At 36.6% G+C, this 26881-nt stretch overlaps 1 protein-coding gene across 2 annotated transcripts in view; it reads right to left on the bottom strand.

Moving 5' to 3' along the window:
• DPH5 (diphthamide biosynthesis 5) overlaps window positions 1–26881 on the bottom strand; it is a 47605-nt gene that overhangs the window by 14114 nt on the left and 6610 nt on the right. For both annotated transcript variants that reach the window (XM_014582748.2, XM_006164972.2), the window contains exons 3-5: window positions 25274–25398; window positions 17017–17125; window positions 3173–3293 (exon numbers count right to left, since the gene is read on the bottom strand). In XM_014582748.2, the coding sequence (XP_014438234.1) occupies window positions 3173–3293; window positions 17017–17125; window positions 25274–25398 (355 nt within the window). The remainder of the gene's footprint in view (window positions 1–3172; window positions 3294–17016; window positions 17126–25273; window positions 25399–26881) is intronic.

Below are 26881 nucleotides of genomic sequence, written 5' to 3'. Positions count from 1 at the left end.
TTTTTTTTGGAGAGATTTTCACTGTAGGGCGCGTGCGCTCGCCAGACAGACAGAGAGAGACATAGAGACAGAAAGCGAGAAATCACCCCCCAGGGGGGATGGTCACGCCGCAATCCCTTCTCCTCCATTCTCCTCTCGGGATCTTGGGCACGCACGCACACGCGCCCGGCGTGATTTTTAAGCCACCGGGTCCGGGACACGAACCGCGGTCGACTACGTGGGAGTCCAGCGACATAGCCATTATGCTAACTGCTGGTTCCCAAGACTAGTCTCTTCACATTGAAAATTTAAGAATAAAACTACTATATAAAGCTGATTAATGAAGTATCAAATTATATCGCTAGTAAACTAAAATTAAAAAAAAATATACCAGCTAACTGTTCAACATATGGATAAGCAAAGAAAATGTTAGAGAAGTATCTATGGGCTGATCTAGATCTAGAATTAGGTGTCCATATGAATAGATGAAAAGAAACGTATTCCACCTAGAATTGAATGAACTAGCCAGAGTTAGAGAATTTCGTGCCAATGGTTAATAAGAGTAAGGGACCAGCAGATGGCATAATGGCTATGTCACTGGACTCCCACATGGTTGACTGGAGAAGGGACTGTGGCATAGCCATCCCCCCTGGGGGGGTGTGTGTGTGATTTTTCACTTTCTGTCTCTCTGTCTCTGTCTCTTCAGCAAGCACATGCACTCTATAGCAAAAAACTTCTCTAAAAAAAAAAGAGTCAGTCTGAGAAAATAAACTAAATAATGATAATTCAGCCAATTAACTCCATAAACATTTATTAAGCCATCACACTGTGAAAGAATTCTGAACATTAGGACTAAGAGCAATGAGCAAGTTAAAGTCCCTGTTCTTATGAAGCAGGGAAGAAATCAACTAAAAGTTAGTTCAGAGGGGTAATAAGACTGAAAAAAATAACATACGGTAATAGGAAAGAGAGTCACTGAGGGGGGGTCCAGGGTGTAGCACATGCCAAGCAACAAAATTTCATTCTACATCATCAGTCAGCAAACTTTTGTATAGGGCCAGAGAGTGAATATTTTAGATTCTGACGGTCACAAGGTCTTAACACAACTGTTTATCACAGCCTCGCAGCACAGCAGGAGCCAACACAATACATAAATGAACGTATGGCCATGTTCCAATCAAGTCTTATTTACAAAATAAGAAGAGGCCGTTTGATCCATGCACAGCAGTTTGCTAACCCCTGCTCCTAGATAATAATTTCCAGTTTTTACTCAGTGTGAAATGCCAACCATGAGTAAAACTTAGTTATAATCTTTCCTATTAAGATGTTCTGATTAGGTTTCATACTGATTGAATTTCTTGAAATTATATTCTATTGAACAATAATGAACTGGTTATTTATGCAAATAACTTAAGAAATTTTGGCAAAAAGGCCATACTTCAGGGGTCATTTTTATAGTTCGTTACTAGAGAAGACTCTGTGTGGAGCACCAAATACTCATTTATTTACTAGTGGGAAAAAATTTTTTTGGAAACATCTTTTCTAATGTTTTGAATCTCTGTACTTACTAGTGGCCAAAATCATGGCTTCATCCTATCCTGATTCTGTGCTCTGGGCTAAAGATTCTGCTGGGTAATTTCAGACAGTCTTAATAAAACAATATAATTCCAAATAGTCCAAGATCTGAGCCAATGTGTAAGGATGTTTTTCTTTTTGTTTTGGCTTTTTTAAGTGACAAAAGTCTTGCTATATTGCTGAGGCTGCACTCACACCTGTGCTTATCCTACCTCACCCTCCCAGTTAGCTAAAACTATAGGTGTTTGCCTCTGCCCAGCTATGTGAGCTTTTTATAAATGATGATATAACTACAAGAGTGAGAATACGCATTTACAAATACTTGTAGTAATTTGACACTGGCACAAAAGATTAAATATTAAAAAACAAACATATATTTAAACAAACCAACCCTGGTCCTTCACCAGAAATAATTTGAGAAGTATCATTCTAAACAACTCCAAGAAGCTGACAGGATTCCTATTCAATAAACATGAAGGCAAAAGTTATGTGTTTATAATATTCACTAGCTAGTAAGAAACAGCACTGGAATTTTGTCTTTAAGTATCATTTCAAAGTTATCAAAGATGTTATTACTTAGGTAAGTCCTTTTCATCAGTTTCAGATTAAAACTCTGATACTAGTGTTTCTTTCTACACCATAGGCTATTAAAATAGGGACTGCCTATTGAATGTGTATTAATACAAAATTTCAGTGCCTCTGCTGAATGGCAAAGCCCATGCCTCTCTGAAGCCTAGTTCTACTGTTTTTTATTCAAAGACAGTGATCCCAGCTCTTTCCACACTAAACAGAAAATAGGATTTGGGCAGGACCGTACAGTGAAAGATGAGTAACAGGCTCTCTGGATTCTACCAGTTCTTACACCAATTAGCTGGGTAACACTGGGGAAATGATTTAATATGAGGAAACTTCAAAAAGTCCATGGAAAAAGTTTCCATTTATTCTGGTGTAAAACATTTTGAAATCCATGCAGAGTGTTTTTCTTTGCTTTCAAAAAATTTTCCAGAGGGGACATTTACTCATGACAGAGAGAGAGAGAGAGAGAGAGCGAGCAAGTATCCTCCCACCCCCCTGGGGAATGGCCATGTTACAATCCCTTTCTTCCATTTCTCCCTCCTTTCAGCATTTTGGACATGCTCACAAACACACCCGGTGTGTGCTTCAGGCTACCATATCTGAGACTTGAACCTTGCAGTTGGCCATGTGGAATCCAGCAACCTTAACCATCATGTCACCAACTGGCCACAAAGTTTTTTCATAATACACATTTTTTCCATAAACTTTTTGGTTAAATCCTTGTATTCTGGGCTTGAACTTCATATGTAAATCAGGCTTTAAGAAAATGATCTCTAATCTCTTTCAAATCTATGATTCTGTAATTCTGATAGCATCAGTACTACAGTAGTCAAAGAACATCCCTGTGAAGATGCAGGATACTGCTTGGTGAGAATAAATGCTTAATACAAGTCTGTTGAAATGCAATAGCCACATGGGTTAAGATATGGAATATTGGGAAGGCTCTATTAGGGAAAAGGGGACGTTTTCACCTCAACACAAAACCAAAATGAGAACCATATGACAACATATTGTGGCTTCATGGAAACTTTAAAATCCTTACCCAGTAAGCATAATGTATGCATTCCATTTTGTCTGTTCTTCTTTACTTTGTCGAAGAAGCTTTCTGGTCTCCAAGTGTCTGTCCAAAAAACAATAGAAACTGTCTCTCCAAACTTATATAACTAGAAAAAATAAAAACATTCATTAATAATGCAACAATTCAGTAACTACTATTTCAAAAATTAGGAGATACTTTAATCTCTTTATAACCAAAATATAAAGCAAGAACCAGATTTGAGATGGGTCAGGTATTAAATCTGCCACCAAAAAGGAGCAAAAGTCCTCTCTGTTTCACAGTAGCAGGTGTCTTTCTGACACTCCATTTGGTAATAAGCACCTGTATTTTTACATTCTGTATAGGAATATATGTAACAATTCATAATTAGCTATAGGTCACTAAAAATACTGAAATGAAAAGACCCCAGAAGCAAAAAATAAAAAACAAAACAAACAAACAAAAAAACTTCTCAGCAGCCAGAGCAGGTTTCACAAAGTAATAGTTATTTATTTTTAATGTTTTTAGATTTTTGCCATAGGGCATGTGTGCCCATCAAAAGACAGAGAGAAAGTGAGAAATCATCCCTCTGGGGGTATGGACATGTTGCAATCTCTTCTCCATTCTTTCCTTGGGATTTTAGGCAATCACACACATGTGCTTGGCATGTCTTCCAAGCTGCCAGATCCAGGACTCAAACCCCGGAATTAGACATGTGGGATCCAGCGCCTTAACCACCACATTACCTACTGGCCCCAAAGTAAATATTGTTATTCTTATTTTACAGACGAGACCACCAAAGATTAGGAAAATCAACAGATTCATTTTAGTTTACATAGCTAATTAATATTTTTACACAAAAATAAAGTTTCAAACCAAAATTTCAGGGAATGCTTCTTTCTACTGTATCATCTCAATAAAATTCACAAACTGTATACTCGCTCCAGCCACTACCCCCATTTCACTTACAAGAGCAAGATCCCATTTGTTCCCTCACTATACAGTTCAACGAGGAGGGCCTTTTTCCCACCTCCCCTTCTTTCCATCACCATACTGAGAAGCTTGCTTCTCTGATCCAGGTTGGCCAAGTTGGTTCACTTGAGTCCAAGTGCAAATGTCACACTAATAAAATCCAATTTTGAATTCTGGCTCTGCGACTTGTTAACTGTGTGACCTGATTACTAAGTCTTTATGTCTAAAACATGGAGAGTGACAAAACATGGTTCTCCTACCGTGAGGTTTGTGATGACTGAACAACGTGTAAAAAGGTATTCCAACTGGGAAGTGATGTGTTCATACTCTTATCTAGGCACTGTGCAAAGGACATTCATTTAAAAAGACTTAATGCATGGTAAATCAATGCTAAAGTTGTGATGTGATGATTTAATTATTAAACTTAAATAGCATTTGAACGAGCTTACAACAGAGCCGGAAAAATCACATCTAGTCATCTGCCACAAATGAACCGTGTTCCTGAAACAGCTGTGCAACTTCAAGTCCCTTGCTTAGTCTAAGCCCACAATTCTTCATCTGAAAACAAAGAAACTGGTCTGGAGCAGGAACTGGCCATCTTCTGCTCCCAGTAGCCTAAGGCTTCTCAGGTCAGTTGAAGAGGCTTTTACAGGAGCTAAGGGGGAGGCAGCTGGGAAGGAAATAGAGGTGAGACAGAGAAGCTCAACATGTCTTATGTACTGAGGTCCTAAACACTAAAACAGGACCAGCAGTTGGTGTAATGGCTATGTTGCTGGACTCCCGTGTAGTTGACTGCGGTTCCAGTCCTGAACCCACTGGCTTAAACTCATGCTGAGAACATGTGTGTGCGTGCCCAAGATCCTGAGAGGAGAATGAAAGAGAAGGGACTGCAGCGTGGCCATCCCCCCTGGCAGGGGGTGATTTCTCACTTTCTGTCTCTCTGTGTCTTTCTGGTGAGCACACACGCCCTATAGCAAAATCCTCAAAAACTAAAAGAAAACGAAAAAAACATAAAACTCATACTTGAAATGGTGACTTTGAGTTCTAAAATAAAGGTTCACCATCTTCTTTCCAGGCCACAATCTCCAACCTACCAATGTTATTCCCAAAGTTTATTTGAAAGCTGTCTAAAAAGGAAATCTCTCATACAAGCCATACTATTCAGCAGCATTCAAATTCCCAGGTGTGGGTCAGTGTACAAAGACCATGTAACTCAAAGTATTCAGTCATGAACCTTCCTGCCACTGCAACAAGGTTTCTTATGAAAAATATATTCTGAGTTCTAATGTGGGATTCCTGCCACAATTCATCCTGTGGCAAGTTAACAGGAATGGTCCTGGTCTTTGTAAGTGATTCTGTTATTGTTACTAATCTATGTAAATTTGCCCACCAAATATTTATTATAGATCATCTACTATATGCCAAGTATTATGCGAGGCATAGATTTCAAGTGATATGAAAAACAGAGTTCTGGCCCTCCCTGAGTACGCAATCTTGCTTACACCTCATCTGACAGGCAAAAGCTCTGCAGTCATGGTACTGGTTCTTAGTAGCTGGGTGATCACAGAGGAGCCAAGTAATCTTCCTGATCCCTGGGCAGAGTCCTCCTGCAAAGCGGGTAGGAAACTATAAACTCACTAATGTGAGCTAAGGGTTAAATGACAGAGAGTATGTACAGTTCCTACTGGCACTTTTAAATGTTGGGGATTCGATGATGTACTCGTGGTAATGTTTAAAATGATGATGTGAAGATGTTCTAAAATGCTATGCGCTGCTGTAATCCAGCTCCTTTCCTTATTGGAATGAGCTCGACAGTATTATTAAATATAGAAAACTTAGTTAATTCTGAAAAATTCAACTGTTTACAACTTTTTATCATCAGTATTTAAATTTCAGTATTTCCGGACCAGCAGATGGTGTAATGGTTACATTGCTGCACTCTCATATTGTCAACTGTGGTTTGAGTCCCAGACCCAGTGGCTTAAAACCCATGCCGGACGTGTGTGTGTGTGTGCCCAAAATCCCAAGAGGAGAATGGGGAAGGTACTGTGGCATAGCCATCACCCCTGGGGGTTATTTCTTGCTTTCTGTCTTTCTGTCTCGCCCTATCTCTCTGACAAGCACACGCACACTATAACAAAAATATCTCTAAAAAAACCCTAAAAACTAAATGTCAGTATTTCATGTACAATTGTTATTCAAAATAGTTATCCTATAAAAAAAACTCCAAGAGAAAACTGTTAAAACTAAAATATTATACATGCAACTATATATAAATACTTTAAATGGCTCTTAAATAGTTTAAGTCATGAAAATACAATCATAAAAGTGAGTAACTAAATTCTTCATTTGAAATGAAAGTAATAGACCATTGAAAAGAGACTTGAGATGCTAGTCACATAGAGACACTAACCGAAGCATTCTGTGTAAAAGCGTCTTTGAATTGTCTAATTTGGGGGCCCAAAGAAAACCTCACACAAGCACTGCTTTCTAGGACCCTGATTTATAAACTGTAACCACTCCTGCGGCTGTGGTGCAATTTTTTCAATGAATCCTGGAACATTAGGCAAACAGTTTCACCATTTAGATGTCAGTACCTCAAAGAACAGAAAGATCAGTTCTTTGTGTTTCACAACCCGAAGACTTACCAGTAAACTACAAAAAGAAACTGGGGCAAAATCATACAGTGACGAGAACTGAGGTTGCAGAAAGCTAAGGACTGAGTTTGTCTTACACTGTAAGCCTTTGTGCTCTGCTTGCTTTTACCCAGAATTTTTGGACTAAATGTAAAGACTATAAAAACATCTATAGTCTAAGAGAGAGTAGGTAAAACAGGCCTTTTACATTTTAACTTGTAAAGCAGTTTACTTAACTCAAAACGACCCACTCATTATAAATAAGGTACTAGCTAACTAGAGTGAAAAAATGTACAAGACAGACAATTAACATTAGGTAGTAAATAATAAAACCAAATAAGAAATAGAGATTATAAGTACCATAGAGTTTTCAGCATTTTCCCTATTTCAAGAGCACCTGAAGTTGGACTTTAGGGGCAGGAGATTCCGAGTGTTACAGTAAGTTGAGCTTGGAGGAAGAAGAGTATTAGACAAAGTAACAGAAGTGGGAACTCTTGAGCAATATTTAGAATGACATTATGCAACTATCTAGAAATAGCTAACTATACCTGACTTGCCTATACACATATCTCTCTAATCCTGGTATCTTTCCAAGTGCTAATTCCTGCCAATTCCAACTGTGTAATTTATGCAGAAACTGACTACTTCTTTCTTTCTCTTTCACTTTGGTTTAAATCCTCAATACCATTTGCTTAAATGACACTGACAATCCCCTAACGCATCTCACTGCCACTAAGATGTCCTTCCTTTCAGAAAAATAGATGCTTTGTAAAATTTTATTTTATAATTATGCTTTAATGCATGTGTCATTTTGTATTACAAATAAGGATATTTTCTGCAATTTTTAAGTTAAAAATCTATTAAATTAAGAAATCTATTATGGATGTAAAAAGAAAAAAACCCAGAAAATTCAACATGCTAAGAATGCTATTAAGCCCCACATGTAACATATATATGTGTGTGTGCGTGCGTGTGTGTATGTATATATATTCTCCTAAATCAAGTCATCTGAATGAGGTTAAAAAACAAACAAAAAAACAGCCAGCAGAGCTGTCAAAAACGAACCATAAAAACCACAAAATGAAAAGTGACTAGCTTTCATTTCCTAACAGAATACCAATTGTAGGGTTGCTCTGCTGTCATTGTTTTTATCACCACATGGATTTTGCTTATCTCTGTTGTAATACTGATTCTGTGGATACTGACAGAGATTATGTGCATGGTCACACACATAGTTAAGACTTAAATTTAATGGGTCATCAGAAAAGTCATGACACGTTTTTGCACAGAAAAACAGAAAAATACATCATGACTTAATAAATGACAATGTACACAAGAGAGCTAAACAATTTATATTCATGTATAAATGAAAGAAGCCATTAATGAAGTTAATTTTAAAATTAGAATTGAAAGCATTCAATTCCAAAGAAAAGATCCAACTTGGTGGAGGAGGGTGGTAGTGGTAAATATATAAATAAGCAATTTGTGTCAGCAAATTATTTGTGGCATATTGATTGTATGTATGGCACCATATAAAGTGCAATAGCAGATATGAAGATGAGTAAGTCAAATTTATAACATGGTAAAAACATGAACACGTACAAGTAACTGAATTTACCAGAGTTGTATGAGAAGAAAATGGCACAAGCAGATCTATTAGATAATTTCAAAAGAAAATTCTAAAGTAGACAAGAATAATGGTTAGGCACTACTAAAACAGTGATTAGAAGCAGTAACACGTGGGAATGTAGAGAAAGGGAAAAATATTCTAATATGCCAATGATTTAGTAAATGGCCAAAATTCATTCCAAGGGCCAGCCCCACAGCCTACTGGTTAAAGGAGCAGGATCTCACACTGCTAACTACTGTTTCTGTCCCAGCTCAGGTGGCTTGAAAAACATGAGGGGTGCACATGCACATATGCCCCAAATCCTGACAAGAAAGAGAAATGGAGGAGAGAAGCAGTACAATCACACCCCAGTGGGGGATGCTTTCTCCCTCCCTTTTTCTCTCTGCCTCATTCTGGTGAGTTTTCGTGCCTTCTGACAATTAAAAAGAAAGTTCCTAAGTACAGAAATAGAATAGAAAGAGCTTAGATGAGTTCTTTTAACGTTACACAACAATGAAGGGCTCTGATATCCTTATTGTCTAGTTGGCTGTTCTTTGTATCAGGCTAGGTTTTTATCATTTCTGTATTAATCCCTGGACAACAAAAAAAATCAACTAATGCTTCTCAAAGCTAACAGTAAGAACTACTACAGCGCTGGACGTGGTGCAGCAGTAAGACATGGTTGCTCTATGACACAATCCCACATGGGGAGATTTCCGATTCAAGTCCAGTGACCTCCATGAACATGCCTGGCACACAAGTGCCCGTGATCCAGGGCAAGGCTGAAGGCTGGAGCTCGACTACAGCATTAAGACTTCATTGGGGGTGTTTGCTCTCTCTCTCTCTTTCTCTTTCTCTGTCTCTTGCTTGCTTATGGAAGAAGTAAATAAACATCAAAAGAAATGAACTACTACAGGGTCAACAATGCTGATTATCATGATGAGTGTTTGTGGTACAAAAAAAGGAAGGAAATGAGTTGTTACTTTGTGAAAGTAATACACATTTTTCCAAAGTAGACATGTATTATATAAACAGAAGAACATATGGCAAAACTCAAGGTCACTCATGCAAAAGCCAGAGAAAGTAGAAGCATTTCATAATGATGAGTGAATTATACAACCTTTTCCCTGAAGTCAACCACAACTGATAACAGAGTTTTATCCAGAAGTCATTGCTACCTGGTTTCAAGGAACTGCCTCATTTATCTGTCCTTAAAAATGTCTCCAACTATTTCAGCCACCAAATTTTTGCTTAATTTTCATTAATATACATGGTCAAACAAATTATTAATAAAAATGATAAATATTGCAATACTGCAAAAATAATATTTCAGAATTTGTTCTTATTTTTATTTTATTTGGTAAAGTAAATGTACACAAACTAAGTGCTCAGTATAAAGATTGAAAAAAAATATACAAAAATGGTAACTGAATACCTCTAGGTGGTGGCAATACAGATCACACACACACACACACACACACACACACACACACAGCCTCAGTCTTAAGCCAGCGGGTCTGGGACTCAAACTGTGGTCAACTATATAGGAGACCAGCAATTTAACCATTATGCTATCTGCTAGTCCCCAGGTATTATTTTTTAAGCTTTTGTTTCCTTTTTTGTTTTTGAGAGATTTTTACAATAAGGCATGTGTTGTCACTGGAGAGACAAAGATACAGAAAGTGAGAAATCATCCCTCAGGGGATGACCACACTGCAATCCCTTGTCCTCCTAGGATTTGGGGTAGGCGCACACATTTGCTCAGCATGATTTTTTAAGTCGCCGGACTTGAATAGTGGTTGACTACATAGGAGTCCAATGACATAACTGCCACGCTATTTGCTGGTCCCTAAAGCTTTTATTTATTTTCTTATTTCCTCTGCTAACAATACACAGAAAGCACTCAAACAAGGTCTCGTCACCATAAGCCAATCCCCAGCTTCAGCCAGCCCCGTATCATGGGCACACACGTGCCTGGCATACTCAAGGAGGTCTCCAGTCTTGAACTGTAAACATTCTCACATGGGATTGTCTTGCAGAGTACCCTGCTTTACCACTGTCTGTTGTCCCAACCCCCCAGAAAGTTATTTTTTAAAATGGTTCTTCTAAAGCAGGAGCAACGCCAGATGGAAGCGGTTCTGATTTTGTATGCCTGAGCTGCTAAATGCTTCTGTAGAAATGTAAAACTCAATGAACTCAAGAAAGGAACTTTATCTTTCCTAATTAATGTGTATTGAGAAAAATTTGTGATTTGTTATTACTGACCAACATTATTTGGTGGTAGGTCACTGGTTATTTACTAATCTTTAGAATCCTTGAAGCATCTTCATAAATAATCATCATGGAGTATGAAGGTCAGTGATCTTGTCCAACCTCTCTCCCTATCCTCACCCAATGATTTATATAATTAAAGAACCTGAGACCAGAGAAGTTAACTGACTCTTTAGTTACTACCTGGGCAAGAAATAAAATTAAGACCTCTTATTTTGTAGTTAAATTCTAAACCTTTTCCATTATAATTTCCTCTACCAATTCTACCCAAGATATTGTTAATTACTTTTTAAGTCTATTTATGAGCAAGAGACAGACGTCTAACAGGGTCTTCCCTCTGTGATCCTCCCCCTGAAGACTCAGACAGCTCCAGAACACGACACACACATGCCCAGCATGTTCAGGGAGGTCTCTGGATGCAACTCTGGGACCTTCCTCCATGGGTCAGCCTGGCAGTGTTGCACTATCACGGTCCTATGATATGGCCCCAACATGAAATCAGTTTTTACCCAAGATGCTCATATATTGTTTTTTTTTTTTGAGAGGTTTTTTTTGCTATCGCTCGCCAGACAGACAGAGAGAGAGACATAGAGACAGAAAGTGAGAAATCACCCCCCCCAGCGGGGATGGTCACACCGCAATCCCTTCTCTTCCATTCTCCTCTGGGATCTTGGGTACGCACGCACACATGCCTGGCATGAGTTTTAAGCCACCGGGTCCAGGACGCAAACCGCGGTCGACTACGTGGGAGTCCAGCGACATAGCCATTACGCTAACTGCTGGTTCCTGATGCTCATATATTCTAAGTCTTGTATTAATGAACTCCCTAGATAGCCAAGGTTTCTGTGGTAAATATGTATATACATGTTTTCTGTGAAAAACACATATTATGAAAATTTTATGCATGGGTTTCAAAACATTTTTATATCATATTTTAATTCCACTTTCCATGAACTTTTTGAGGTTCTTTTATATCCTCCTCCTGCATGCAGTTCAAGTCACCATCATCTCTCCTCTACATAGCTGCAACAGCTTCCTAATTAATTTCCTCAATTCTAATCTTGCATAGGAGCAACTCCATCTCTACAAACCAGCCTGAGATAAACTTTTAAAAACATTCATCAGATCTGAGCCAGCAGGTAGTGTGGTGGATAAGGGCGCTGGACTCCCCACATGGCAGACCAGGGTTTGAGTCCTAGATCTGGCAGCTTCCTTTCTCACTTTCTCTCTCTCTCGTTCTGTCCCTCTATGGTCAAATTAAAATAAATAAAGTTAAATATAATTCTTTAAAAATATTTATCATGTCGAGTCTTTCTACTGTTAATACCTTCCAATGACAATCTATGTCATTTAGAATAAAATTCAAACTTTTGATGCTAGATTAGAAAGCTTAGTGATCTGGCCCTTACCCACCTACTCAACCTTCCCTTTGCCTGCTATAGTCCAAGCTTTTTAGGAGACTTTTTAAGAAGCTAAATTCATTTCCACTTTAAGGCCTTTGCACTGTTATATCTGACTGGAATGTGCTAGTTTCTTCTCAATTTATATCTACTTTCTAATGTCACTTTTTTCGTGACTTCCCCTGACTATAGTAACCACCTAGTCACTCTCTAACATATCACTCTCCTCGCATTTCTTATATTACTACTACTTGACATTCATTTTGTTTTCATTAATTACTGTCTCTCTGGTAAAATATAAGCTCCTTGAGAACACGGTTCTTATTGAATTTATCACTCTATCCAAAGGCACTAGTAGTAAATAAGAGGTAGGTAAACAGGATTTGTTGAATGAACTGTTCCTGTTAAAAGTGTCTAATATACTTTCCGTTTTACAAGAAAATAATTTTTTGGACTATAGGCATTGTGGTAAGGAATTTCATTTTAGTGCATGACTGTAATAGAATACATCCTGCCTGATTAAATATGTATGTGTGGATATGTAGAAACAGCACATAGTTATGCCTCCACTTACCATCATTAATACTGAATAACAAGAATCTTCTGTTGGCTAATAAACTACAAAGATAATGAATAATATTTAATATTTACTTTTGAACTCTACGCTGTTTCTTTAGAAAATAACAACAACAACAACAACAAAAAACCCAAGATAATTCAAAAGAGGTTGATAAACTAATAGTTTAAAAGTATGTACCCATTTGAAGGTTAGGAATTTCATACTGCTACTCTTTAATCCAAGGCAAAGATGGTGGAAAGCATGTACTGTTCAGGTCTGTCACAGCACCCAATACAGTGCTTTTTTTTTTTTGAGAGGTTTTTTTTGCTATCGCTCGCCAGACAGACAGAGAGAGAGACATAGAGACAGAAAGTGAGAAATCACCCCCCCCAGCGGGGATGGTCACACCGCAATCCCTTCTCTTCCATTCTCCTCTGGGATCTTGGGTACGCACGCACACATGCCTGGCATGAGTTTTAAGCCACCGGGTCCAGGACGCAAACCGCGGTCGACTACGTGGGAGTCCAGCGACATAGCCATTACGCTAACTGCTGGTTCCTGATGCTCATATATTCTAAGTCTTGTATTAATGAACTCCCTAGATAGCCAAGGTTTCTGTGGTAAATATGTATATACATGTTTTCTGTGAAAAACACATATTATGAAAATTTTATGCATGGGTTTCAAAACATTTTTATATCATATTTTAATTCCACTTTCCATGAACTTTTTGAGGTTCTTTTATATCCTCCTCCTGCATGCAGTTCAAGTCACCATCATCTCTCCTCTACATAGCTGCAACAGCTTCCTAATTAATTTCCTCAATTCTAATCTTGCATAGGAGCAACTCCATCTCTACAAACCAGCCTGAGATAAACTTTTAAAAACATTCATCAGATCTGAGCCAGCAGGTAGTGTGGTGGATAAGGGCGCTGGACTCCCCACATGGCAGACCAGGGTTTGAGTCCTAGATCTGGCAGCTTCCTTTCTCACTTTCTCTCTCTCTCGTTCTGTCCCTCTATGGTCAAATTAAAATAAATAAAGTTAAATATAATTCTTTAAAAATATTTATCATGTCGAGTCTTTCTACTGTTAATACCTTCCAATGACAATCTATGTCATTTAGAATAAAATTCAAACTTTTGATGCTAGATTAGAAAGCTTAGTGATCTGGCCCTTACCCACCTACTCAACCTTCCCTTTGCCTGCTATAGTCCAAGCTTTTTAGGAGACTTTTTAAGAAGCTAAATTCATTTCCACTTTAAGGCCTTTGCACTGTTATATCTGACTGGAATGTGCTAGTTTCTTCTCAATTTATATCTACTTTCTAATGTCACTTTTTTCGTGACTTCCCCTGACTATAGTAACCACCTAGTCACTCTCTAACATATCACTCTCCTCGCATTTCTTATATTACTACTACTTGACATTCATTTTGTTTTCATTAATTACTGTCTCTCTGGTAAAATATAAGCTCCTTGAGAACACGGTTCTTATTGAATTTATCACTCTATCCAAAGGCACTAGTAGTAAATAAGAGGTAGGTAAACAGGATTTGTTGAATGAACTGTTCCTGTTAAAAGTGTCTAATATACTTTCCGTTTTACAAGAAAATAATTTTTTGGACTATAGGCATTGTGGTAAGGAATTTCATTTTAGTGCATGACTGTAATAGAATACATCCTGCCTGATTAAATATGTATGTGTGGATATGTAGAAACAGCACATAGTTATGCCTCCACTTACCATCATTAATACTGAATAACAAGAATCTTCTGTTGGCTAATAAACTACAAAGATAATGAATAATATTTAATATTTACTTTTGAACTCTACGCTGTTTCTTTAGAAAATAACAACAACAACAACAACAAAAAACCCAAGATAATTCAAAAGAGGTTGATAAACTAATAGTTTAAAAGTATGTACCCATTTGAAGGTTAGGAATTTCATACTGCTACTCTTTAATCCAAGGCAAAGATGGTGGAAAGCATGTACTGTTCAGGTCTGTCACAGCACCCAATACAGTGCTTTTATTCAACACTTCAATGGCTGTTTTTGAAGTCATGGGAAAGCTCTTTCACAGAGATGACAGAATGCCTTTCAAAAGTGGTGCCTACTTCCTTCTTTAAAAAAATTGAGCAAGAGAGGATGGCAAGGTTACCAGCTAACATTTTACATTTAGCAAGAGTATTTCTAGGAATGAAAATCTACTCTTCCAATCCTAACATGTTAACAGAAAGATAAAACAGTTCTTTAATTTTCTAAGTTTGTGATTTATCTAGGTTGGCAGTTTTCAAAGTCTGGTACCTAAACCAGCAGTTTCAGCATCACCTAAGAATTTGTAAATGTCAATTTTCAGCCCCACCCCCCTCATATCTATTGTATCAGAAAGTCTGAGGGTAAGGCCCAGCATTCTGATGAATATTAAAGTCTAAGAATCACGAGTTCAGGTTATTGTTTCCTCCATACACACTAGCCCAAATGGTAAAGAGAAAAAGGCTCATGCTTATGAAGATGATTATTGCAAAGTTCTTGTATTATGCAAGATATCTATACTTTTATTTTAAGCTTTAAATGTGCCATGCACTTAATGACTAGTAATGGTATTGATAACTAACTGTATAAACAGAACCAATAATTACCTCTTGTTACTGAAATATGAATAATTTTGGTGGTACAAAAAATATACTTTTATAGAAAATTCTTTAATGCATAAGCCAGAACCTACAAAAGCACTTCCTGTTTTTCACATAAGCAGTTATTTCATATCCAGATTATATAATAAAATCAAGTTGCTGGAAAAATGGTTTGTGGCTGCTTATAACTGAAAGAAAGTTAAATATTTTGAAGAATAATGTATTAAATATGAATATAACCTTAGTGACTTATATGGAGACTGTCAATTCCCACAGTAAATTTCCTCTCAAATATCTTCATACATTTTAGACTTGAGAACAATTATACTTTACCTATCATGTAGATAATCAAAAGGACAGAGTCAGCCAGTTTAGTTCCAGCCAGTCTGGATAATAGATTTACATTTCAGTTCAAACATATTAACTAAGAGGATGTGGTGGATACTAAAAGGTGAATCCTTTATTCATTTCCTCTGGTTCTTCACAATTAAAGGTAATATTTAGAGATGAATGTCAGTATCAATTGAATTGAGTTATTCTTCCTAGATAACCCAGAAAATACAGACCCCTCTAAGGCTATAGCAATAGTGCTGGTACCTGATGCTAACATATTTTCTAAAATATGCCTATTTTTAAATTATGCATTTCAGGAAAATACACTAGGAAATACTTCATTTCATAGACACTTACAACATACATTATGTTCTTATTACAATCTATCTGAAATAAGACTGTGTCTTAATGAAGTTGTAAGACAGTGGAGGCCATGCAGCAGTCACAGTTGTCCTAGATTATACATGCATGAACAGGGCACAAACATCAAACAGGGAGAAGGAACAGCAGCAGCATGAAGGACATCTTAGAAACAGTTGTAGAGGCTTTTTTAACCCCTCAGAACTAAGATTGTTGGAATTAACAGTGACTCACTTTGCACATCAATAATTGCAAAGCTGATTTAACAGCTGGTTTTTAACTCTTTTCATTGATTTTTTTTTTGTTTTAGTTTACAGTAATTATTTCTTCCATGAGAGAAAGATGCAGAGACAGACAGACAGATAGTGCCCCTGGAACGGTCTCAACACAATCCATTCCTCCAGCCTTAGTCAGTCCCGGAGCCTCAGTTCACATAAACATTGGCTTTGACAATGCTTAATAAGTTATTTAAAAGATGTAAACCATTTTAGGAATATATAACCAATTTAGTTAGCTTACATTTTTCTTTTTATGTATGTAGGAATTTAATATAAAATTAAAATTATTCTCTAGCTAGATCTAAATGGCCTATTTCAATGAGGATGTTAAAAAAAGGAAAAAATCCCCATAAGTTTACAGGAAACTTAGTACAAAAGATTTAGGATTAAAAAACTTAGTACATTGGTTGGCTCACAACCCAGTGGTTAAGGGAGCTGGAGCCCACATGGCTGACTGGGGTTTGAATCTTGACCCTGCCAGCTTGAAAACCACAACTGGGTGTGTGTGCAGGTGTGCCCGTATCTCAAGAGGAGGAAGCAATGGAGGGGAAGGGATTGTGACATGACCACATCTCATTGGAGGTTGCTTTCTTCCTCTCTCATTCTCTCTGTCTGGCTAGCATATACACCCTATAGCAATTGAAAAAAACAAAAAGATAAAAACCTAATACTAAGTAGTACATGATCAAATGATAATGTGCTTTATAGTTTATGAGACATAAATTTATGTATAATTTACAGAAAAATAAACTATTTTTGCTTAATTCCATTACAACTTCTTTTGGAGCACTACCTGTAAACCGCAGCAGCCTACTGCATTCATTATGGAGGCATTGTGAATAACTCGGTAAGAGAGTCCCAGCTTCTTTGCTCTCAGAACAAGATCACTGTGTGTTGTCGCCCTGAAGAGACAAAAGATCAGGTTGGAATAAAGCGACACTGACTGTTTAAGACCGTAAAGCTAAAATATTTCATGAGTTCAAGTCAAAGCGTCAAAAGCAGTGCTTCTCCTCAAATTCTGCTAAGTGCCTGCATAAGGTTTCCATGTAGGCACTTCAGCAAGAAGCTGTAAGCCCAGAAATACCCTTTGCAATGTTGAACCGCAATTGTTAACAGTCTTAAAGTAGCCTTAGAAGGTCTGAAAAAGGCAAGTTTACTTGTTCTCTCTTCTGTGAATACCTGCATAAGACATCTATGGAATATAAGCTCAGCAATTGAACTCCTGAACAGCAATTCTGAAACTCTTTCAACTCAGGGCCCCTTTACTGCTCTGGAGTTCTAAATTAAGGTGCAACTATACCCACTTCTTTACTTATGCTCTGTTCTGAATACTTTTTCTTTTTAAATATAAAGCAGGATACATAGAACATTTCCTTAGCCTGTCAGTCTTCCAGTCTTTATATTAAGAGTTCTATCTGACAGAATTCTAGTTAGGTTTTATATCTGTCAAGCAGTTGTTTTATTTATGACTGTTTTTGTCTGGTTACTGTACATAATTAATATATGTGAATGCATTTATGTGTGTGCATATTCTACCTGCTGTCTTTCCTTTTTTGAGATAAATCTCATGACCATAGTTAGGTAGACTGGGGTAAACAGAGAATATATGTAAATATAAATATAGGCATTGTGAAATGTAATCTCACATCAATTTAGTACTGCATTATTAAAGGTCTTTTCCACCTCTCAATAAAAATTCCAGGAGAATTTTTTCTACTGGGGAAAGAAACATTACCATGTTTGAGAAACTACACAAAAACAAGCAAAACCTGTCAACTGGTCGATGCACACCAAGTAGGAAGATCAAAGACTTTCATCCCATGAGGCATTCAAGTACGGATTAACAAATACCCACCAGGGAAGCCTGTTTTTAATCATGCACATAAAATAAATTCTAGTATGAAAAATCATCACTAATTTTATTTAGGTAAGCTTTAAAAAAATAACATGAATGCCAGAAGTAAAGAATGTTCTGACTATCTCCTTCAATAGAATCTCACTATTTAATACCAATAATAACTGATTATCAATAAAATCTCACTAAAAAATACCAATAATAACCGAATTAGTTACTTAGTATGTTGTCTAGATAAATAAAAAAGAAAAACTGGTTTAAAATTATGTCTCAACACAAGTTCACTTAAAATGACCAGATACACACACATGAATTTACTGCTTCTGGACATGTGATTCTATCCAAAATTGTATATGTGTGTACACACATAAAATGAACTACATAAAGATGACCAATTTCAATGAGTAAGATTTGATATGTTTGTTTTAAATTTTATTTTTATAAAGATTTATTTAATTTGTTATTATTTTTTAAATTTGGCCAGAGAGAGATAGGAAAAGAAAAGGAAAGTGAAAACAAGCCCCCAGGATCGGGACTCAAACCGTGGTTGGCCAAGTGGGAGTCCAGAGCCTAAATCACCACACCTCCTGCCAACCTCTTAAATTTTATTTCATAATAATGTTAGTTTACAGATATAATATCATCATATTTGACATAGGTCTGGAAATTCAATGATGTTTACAATGGTATGATAAAAATGATGTCTTAAACTACTGGAAGCAATATAAATTGGAATTATAGTTTTAAAAAATAACTTGAAAACATACTTCATATGCTAGAAAATGTTCATTTCATAGCTTTTGCCTTTTTTTGTTTGTTTGTTTGGGTGCCAGCCCATGGCATGGAGTTTAAGGTAGCTGGATCCCATGTGGCCAACTGTGTAGTTTGAGTCCCAAACACGGGGGCTTGAGAAGCATCCAGGCATGTATATGTATATGCCTAAAATCCTGAAAGGAGAGAAAGAGATGCAGGAGAAGGGATTGTAAAGTGACAGTTTCCCAAGGCAGGTGCTTTGTCATTTTTGTCTCCCTAGCGAGTCCATGTGCTTTGTGGCACATTAAAAACAAAACAAAACCAAAACCAAAAATATCTATTTTGGAAATTAATCACAAGGAAACAACCCAAAATGTAAAGATGAAGATGTGAGAAAGGGAGAAAGATCATGCCAATTAATATATACCTGGTAGTTTTACTTATATTGGAGAATAAAATGGACCAATGACATAATCCTTACATTCACCGGACAGTTATTAGGTGCCAAGCACTGTTCAAATGCATTACGCGTGGCACAGAAGCAACCGAATGGCCTACATTTAGGGCACATAGGAGATAGGCAAACAAAGGTATTTTTTTAAATGTATATACCATTAAGAAAAAGGAACATGAAGTAAGGGAAGAAATTATGTAGTCATGTATAATATACATAAAGTTACAGAGCATATTAAAATATAAAATGGAATAACAAAACAGAAACATCATTACAAAATCTGTTTAATGAAAACTGTTCAGCTCTCCTAATAGAAGAGTTAGGGACAGAATGAGACTATCATCTCTCAATGACTAAGTCATAGCGATTGATAGTTTTATTTCAGAGTCATGTACTTTGGCTATGTGATTAAATTCCACATTCCTTTCAATAACCTGGATAAGAGGCTAAGGTAAGAACTACATCAACTTATTTAACTATGACTTTTGGTTATTTTCTTTGAGAATTGAAGATTGTTAGATATAGACACTGGTGATGGTTGCACAGCAGTGTGACAGTACTTAATGTGGCTGAACTGTACCCCTACAAGGCTTAAAACTTTGTGTTAGGTGTATCTTACTACAACTTTAAAAAGTTTTGGGACCAGCAGTTAGTGTAATGGCTATGTCGCTGGACTCCCACATAGTCAACTGCGCTTTGAGTCCCGGAACCAGTGGCTTAAAACTCACGCCGGGTGCGTGCGTGTGCGTGTGTGTGTGTGTGTGTGTGTGTGTGTGTGTGCCCAAGATCCCAAGAAGAGAATGGAGGAGAAGGGATTGCGGCATAGCCATCCCCCCTGGGGAGTGATTTCTCTCTTTCTGTCTGTCTGGCGAGCGCACACGCCCTATGGCAAAAATCTCTCCAAAAAAAAAAAAAAAAGTTTAAAAAAATTTAAGATTGAGCATCCTGAACGATCACCCTCTTTTTAAATGTTTTATTTAAATAAGTAGAAAGAGACTTAAAATTAAACAAAATATTTTGGTTATTATGTGTAAGAATTTCCGTGCCTCCTAGCAGTGCATATTTCTGTTCTGTTTTCTTCATTTAACCCATTTAAATTCTAAGTCTTCACTTGTCCAAGTGAAATCACATGTTCCCAACATCCCATTTGCACCTACTGCATCCCAACACTAATCCATGGGAAAAATAAATAAATAAATAACTGTAGTAAAGTAAATATGACTTGACCTTAAATACAAGGTTATATATAAATATAATTTGCTCACTGAAATACAGCAAATTAATTGCAACAGAAGCTTCAAAAGAAAACAAAAGCACTTTCTGCTGAGTAAAATAGGAATGGGAGAGGTAGCATCTGAGCTGAATATATTATTCTACCAATTAGAAACTGGTAAGTGCAGTCTGTTTTAAGGGAAAAAAAACATGGGCAAGGACTTGGGGGAAGAATAAAACCAAATGCTTATAAAATGGAAAGCTGCTAATTTGGTTCTAGCATAGTAATCACAAACAGCAGCCAGAGAAAAATGTAGAAAAACTTTAGCCAGCCCCATAGTTCAGTTGTCAAGGTAAGTGGGTCCCACACAGCCTACTGCCTCGTTCAAATTCTGGCCCTGACAGCTTAAAAACATGTTAGGTGCATGTGTGTGCATGACCAAAATCCTGACAGGATAAAGAGATGGAGGAGAAGGGATTGCAGTGTAACCATACCCTACTGGAGAGGTGGGTGCTTTCTCCCTCTCTTTCTGTCTCTCTGCTCCCTCAGGTGAGAGCATATACCCTCTAGCAATTAAAAACAAAAGACAGAAAAGAAACACTTACCAAGATTTAAGGTCATGAAAAAGTCACTGGAGGGATTTGAGCCAGGGAGTGATTACAACTATCCGTGTGCCTCTGTTTTTTCATTTATATGGAATTCTCCCTTCCACCTGACCCACATCACAATGTCCACTGTTGAACCCTATCCAATCTTGGCTCAAGTACCAACTCCTTCATAAAGCCACCAGTGTTGAGTTTCAAACATTGTATATTTAAATAAGCACCTATTTTTCTATCCTTGTCACACATCCACTGAAGTCTCAGCAATATATAAAAGTTGGCGAAGGGTCAGATGATGGCACATTGGTAAAATTCAATGTCCTGTAAGGCAATCCCACACCTGAAGGTTTCTGGTGACTCTCCTGACTATGTTGGGCCCATGCTTGCCCATGATCTGGAGCTCATCAAAGGCTAGGAGTAGATCATGGTGTCTAGGCCCTGTTGGGGTGCTCTATCTCTCTCAATCTCCCATGGAAGAAATAATCCTCTGGCTCTCCACAGAGAGAAATATTTTAATTTAAATATATTTAAATGTCCCAGGCCTTAATCCTAGCTTTTCTTTCTTCCTGTTCTCTTCTAAGGTGTTTCTATCTATACCAATGGCTTCTTAAACACCATCTACACAGATGACTTCAAACACCTATCTCCAGGATAACACCTCCCCTGAACTCCAGCGGGAAATATCTAATGACCTACTCAACATCTCAAACTTCAGAGGTTTCCAGAACCAGTTCCTGTTTTCCCTAATCATATTTTCTACTGGTTTCCATGATTTCAAATAGCACTATCAACACTCACTTATAAAGCTAGGATCCTGGAAGTTAGTCTCTTCCTCTTCCTGATCTATCAAACCCATCCTAGCATTCTTCCTTCTAAATGTGTCTCAGACTGTCCTTTTCCCTCTCTTCTACCAGAGATATACTCCTAGGTCCCTAAAATCCATTCATCTCAGCATTCAGAGTGACCTGTTAATAATGTCAACCCGACTATGATTTTTCATGCTTAAAATACTCCAAAGGTTTACCACTGAATTTCAAATAAAATTCCTAGTTCCTCCAAGGCCTATATGACCTGGCTCCTGTCTATCTATCACCTTTCTCATATCCCTCTCTCTCTCATGCAATATACTGCAGCCACCCTAAGCCTTTCAGTCCCAGGAACAAATTCTTGTTCCCTCTCCTTAGAATGTTCTTCCTTCCTCCTGTTCCTTTTTGTTCCTCAGATACTCACTTAAATTTATCACTTCCATAGAAAGGCTTTTCCATATGGTACTGCCTAAATCTCTTCCTATTAATTCCTATTTTTTTTAACTTTACATGACTATCAAAACTAAAATTTAATCTTTAATTTTTTGATTCATGTTGGCCTCCCCCACTAAACGGTAAATCTATTATTTTTATTATCCAGGACGTAGGAGTCCTTGATAAGACAGGTGTTCAAAATATATTTGTTGAATGTATAAATGCCCGTCCAAGATATACCTGATCTTTCTTTTTTTCTTGACATTGGACGAAATACCACAAAGCTCTTTCAATTCATATTTAAGAGGTGTGGAGAGCAGCCAATCTGAAAACATGTAATTAAAACATGTGGCCTATAGACACATGCAGAAATGCACTTCATAAGCTACTCTAGAGGGCTACTGAAAAGCATCTACATACAAAAGCAGCATCTGCCTGTTGTCAATGGTTGTCTTCCCATTGTTATTAATACCCAACACCTCCTAGTAGGGCTAAAGAATGTCACATGTGTTTACCAAATTATTCCCCTGAAAAGGTCAGAGAAATTATATGGTGCCAGTCATTTTCGGGTCAGTCATTTTCACATCTTCAGACAATTTACATCTAAAACAACTGGCTTTGCATTCCAATTTCTCCTCCCTTATTCTCTTTACATTCCATTTCCTTCTTCCCCATTCCTTTTGCATCCCATTTTCTGCCCTTTAAAAGAATAAACCTGAGGCTAGTTCTGGTCGCAACTTCTCCATCAGAGAAGCTATGCCCACCCAATCCTCACTTTTCTATACTTGTGTGTCTTTGTGTGTTTGTTATTGTGTCTATTTCTAATCCACAGCCTTCCCCACTCAAAAAAATGTGTTCATGCCAAACTAGTTCCAACAAGAGGCTCCTACTATAAACCAAGTATTGAAAGCTAGGGATGTAAAACAGTATAAAAGAACAGCCTATAAATCTAAAGATGTACACAATGATATATGAAAAAGAATTACAAGGTACTATATGAAAACTCACATGAATGGTATGTGTCAGCAGTTAAATGGAGGTATGATTTCAGGTTGGGCTATTTAGGCATTACACCATAGAGAATGTGACGTTCAAGCTGAGTTCTGAAAGATGGATAGGCTTCTGAAAGAGATAAGTCGAAGAACATTAGAAATGAAAGAGTTTGAACAAAGGTGTGAAGGTGAGAAGGCATGACAGGGAAGGCAAGAGGGTTGACCTAAGTGTGGCCTTCAATACAAGAGTGAGAGGACATAGCAGAAGGGCAGGATGAGCACTGTATTTCATGTCTGGGTAATGATGGAATAAATAAAGCTCTCATTTACGAACCCTGGTAAAGTTTGCAAACTGTGGTTCTATAAATGTGAATTTTATCACAGTGCAGGCATAAATTAAGAGTTTATACATGGATGAGGCAAAAGGTATGTGCTGAATTGGGCTGAATGGTGGCAGCCTGGGTGGGAAGGGATGAATATTAAAAATCTTAGCAAAACAAGTCAACAGTAGTCCTTCTCAAATGATGGTGAAAGGCCCATGTTTTTACATTCTAAATTGGCAAGGGACAATAGCCGTATCCAATACAATAAAAAAGAAAAATTTTAATAATTAGAAAAATAAAATAAAAAATAATACAAAGTACAAGTTCCAATTTTTATTATTAAGACTCAGTAGATACAAAATTTACTTTTTAAAATGGCTGCAGAAGCTCCTAAATGGTTACTCTCAATGTCTATACTTATCATAGACTTAAACAGATCGTGGACTGGCATTAATCCACAAATCTCGCTTTGAGTAGCACTTTTATTGCTAATTGAACACTGCGTTTCAGGACAGTCAAAAGTTATCTAGGTGATTATAAGAACTGTGGTGCCATCAAATTGACAAGTTTGGTGGGGGAAGATTTCACCACAAAAATGCAAGTCTTATAAAGAAGTCAGGATGAAATGAGAAAATCCTGCAAGAGTTATTTTTTTATGTAAGATTTTTCAATATTCTTATGGCATCTTACTGTCTTATAGCTAACAATAACAAAATAGTACTGATAACTTCCAAGAAAATCCAAAATTTACAAAAGAATAATGACAAAGGCTAAAAGTATTTTAAATATTTTAAAATATATGATTATGATTATATTGTATCATTTGCAATCAAGTATAATAATGCTATACAATTTATGGCACCTCATACTGACATAAATTTTTTTTTTTGACAGACACACACACACATGTAACTTTATTCTTTTGAAAAACATCCTTAGTGGTGGGCTCATAGTGATTTAATTGTCCTTATGTTCCTTAAATCTGTGACATAAATCTTGGGTCACCAGCTGTAGACAAAGAACTCTTCTGTTTAGCTTGACATTAGAGATTGATGATGCTTGACTAGACAAGTAGAAGCCCATCTTCTTGGTAATGAGGAAGGACAGAGCTCCCAATGGGTATAACAAATTGAAATCAGAGGCTTGATAAACAATAAATTAAAGGCAAATAAAGCAACAGCAGTATTACCCAGTATTAGATGATTTAAGAAAGAAAAAAAAAAAACCTAGGACAAAGGAAACTGAATATTCTTGCAATTATCTGCAGCAAATGGCAGGCATGACTTTTGATATCTTAATGACATATTTTACAATGACATACTAGTTAAAGCACTTCATCCCCTACATGACCTTCAAAAAAACAGCAGAAACCAATATACACACTTTGGAAATAACATTTGATAATATAGTGAGATATATATCTTTACCAAGCAAATATGCTTCATAAATCTCAAAGATAATGAAAATTTATACTAAAAAATTGTAAATAGAGCTTTAGTAAATAGAGCCTCTTAGTACATAGCAAGTAAGAGTTTTAAATATAATAGAATAATATTTAGTGGTATAAAAAAAAAAAAAGAAAATAGATTAAAACTCAAAATACTGGCTTTGACTTACCCAAATGGATCACCAACAACAAGGAATGCAACATCACTGATATCAGCATCCTTTAAAATATTATCTGCTTCCTGTTCCACCTCTTCTCTATCAGCAAGAATCAATTTTCTTCCATAAAACTCTTCCTACCGATTTAAGTCCAATATCAAAATGAGAGACAGCAGGTGACCACTTCAAAACACGCACACATACATACAAAACAATCTTTGTCTGGGGCTGGTGCAAATCTTGGCAACCATCCAAACACAGATCATTGAATACAAATCATCAATGAGCTAGCACTCTATATCATGTTGCAATTAAACTCTGTCTTTGGGGCTATCTTAATATCCCAAGAGGAGGCAGACCTCTTAACATCTGAGGCTTTTTGCATTTTAAATTTATCTCTAAATTTTGTTCTAATAGACTAGACAGAACATTGCAGGATGAAGAGAGGATATGCATGCATGAGCCATGCTTAAGAAACATAATATAGAATAAACATTGAATAATAAATATACACGATAGTTTAGGTTGTATCATTTTTCTATGGGAAAAATAAATATATGGTATAATGGCTAAAATAAAAAGCACTATGAATGAGAACTAAACAGAAAATTAGGATTTAACTGTTTACAAAACATTACAAACATTTTTACCTAATTGCAGGAAAGACTAATTTAAAACTATATCACCTAATTCCTGCTAAACTCTTGAGTTTCAGGGGAAAACACTGAATTCTAAATATATAGGAAATTTCTTTACAAGGTGCCTTGTAAATTAATCCTCTAAAGTTCAACTTTAGAGAACAAACCCAAGAGAGAGTGAGACAGTAAGCTAATGGTTCTATTTTAGTTGTAACAGGCTATTATTCAAGATCATGAATCTTATCATGGTCTTCCTGTGGAGTACTATATAATGCAATGGAGTAAAAACAGCTGCACAGGTAACTAATACTGTCTCTTACATAGTGAGGTTTAAATCAGTTAAAGTTATAAAGCTTGCTATAGTGGAAGAGTATCTGGTACTCAATAATATTTGTCAAACAAATGAATAAATGAGCAAATAACTGAGCGTCTGGAGATAAATGTGATAGCTCCAACTCTGATAATTATTTTCTAATACTTAACTAGAATTTGTTCCTCAAATGTGAAAAAAGATCCCTGTCTTTTCTGCATCCCTTCTTGGATTCTAAATCTTCTGGAAGTCCCCAAATAACGTTCTCCTTATTTTCAGTTTTACCATATACATTTTTCTTAATCGTTAACTTTTGTACATTTTACTCTTATTTTATAAAAACAGAAAACTTATTCACTGCAGAACTCTTACAGTTAGGTTTCTAAGAGAGCACCCACAATTACCAGAAACTGAAGGAAGTGATTGCCTTTTTTGAATTTCTAGCATTTTTTAAAGATCAAGAAATCATATGCTACTAGTTTAATGCTAATACCCTTCTCTCTCTTCAAGACTTCTATCATGCATCACTTTCTATTTAATTTATAACTTATTCCACACTAAGAAACATTTCATGGTCTAATTGAGACAACTGAATGTTTACATACACTAATATCCCAATCAAATGGCTATTCCTCTTAAAAAAAAAAGTTTAAAAAAGGAAAGAGCAAAAGC

Source organism: Tupaia chinensis, unplaced genomic scaffold (genome assembly GCF_000334495.1).
Source record: "Tupaia chinensis unplaced genomic scaffold, TupChi_1.0 Scaffold143775_1, whole genome shotgun sequence".
NCBI lineage: Eukaryota > Metazoa > Chordata > Mammalia > Scandentia > Tupaiidae > Tupaia > Tupaia belangeri.
The sequence above is the reverse complement of the archived record's forward strand: the minus strand, read 5'-3'. Positions and strand labels throughout refer to the sequence as shown.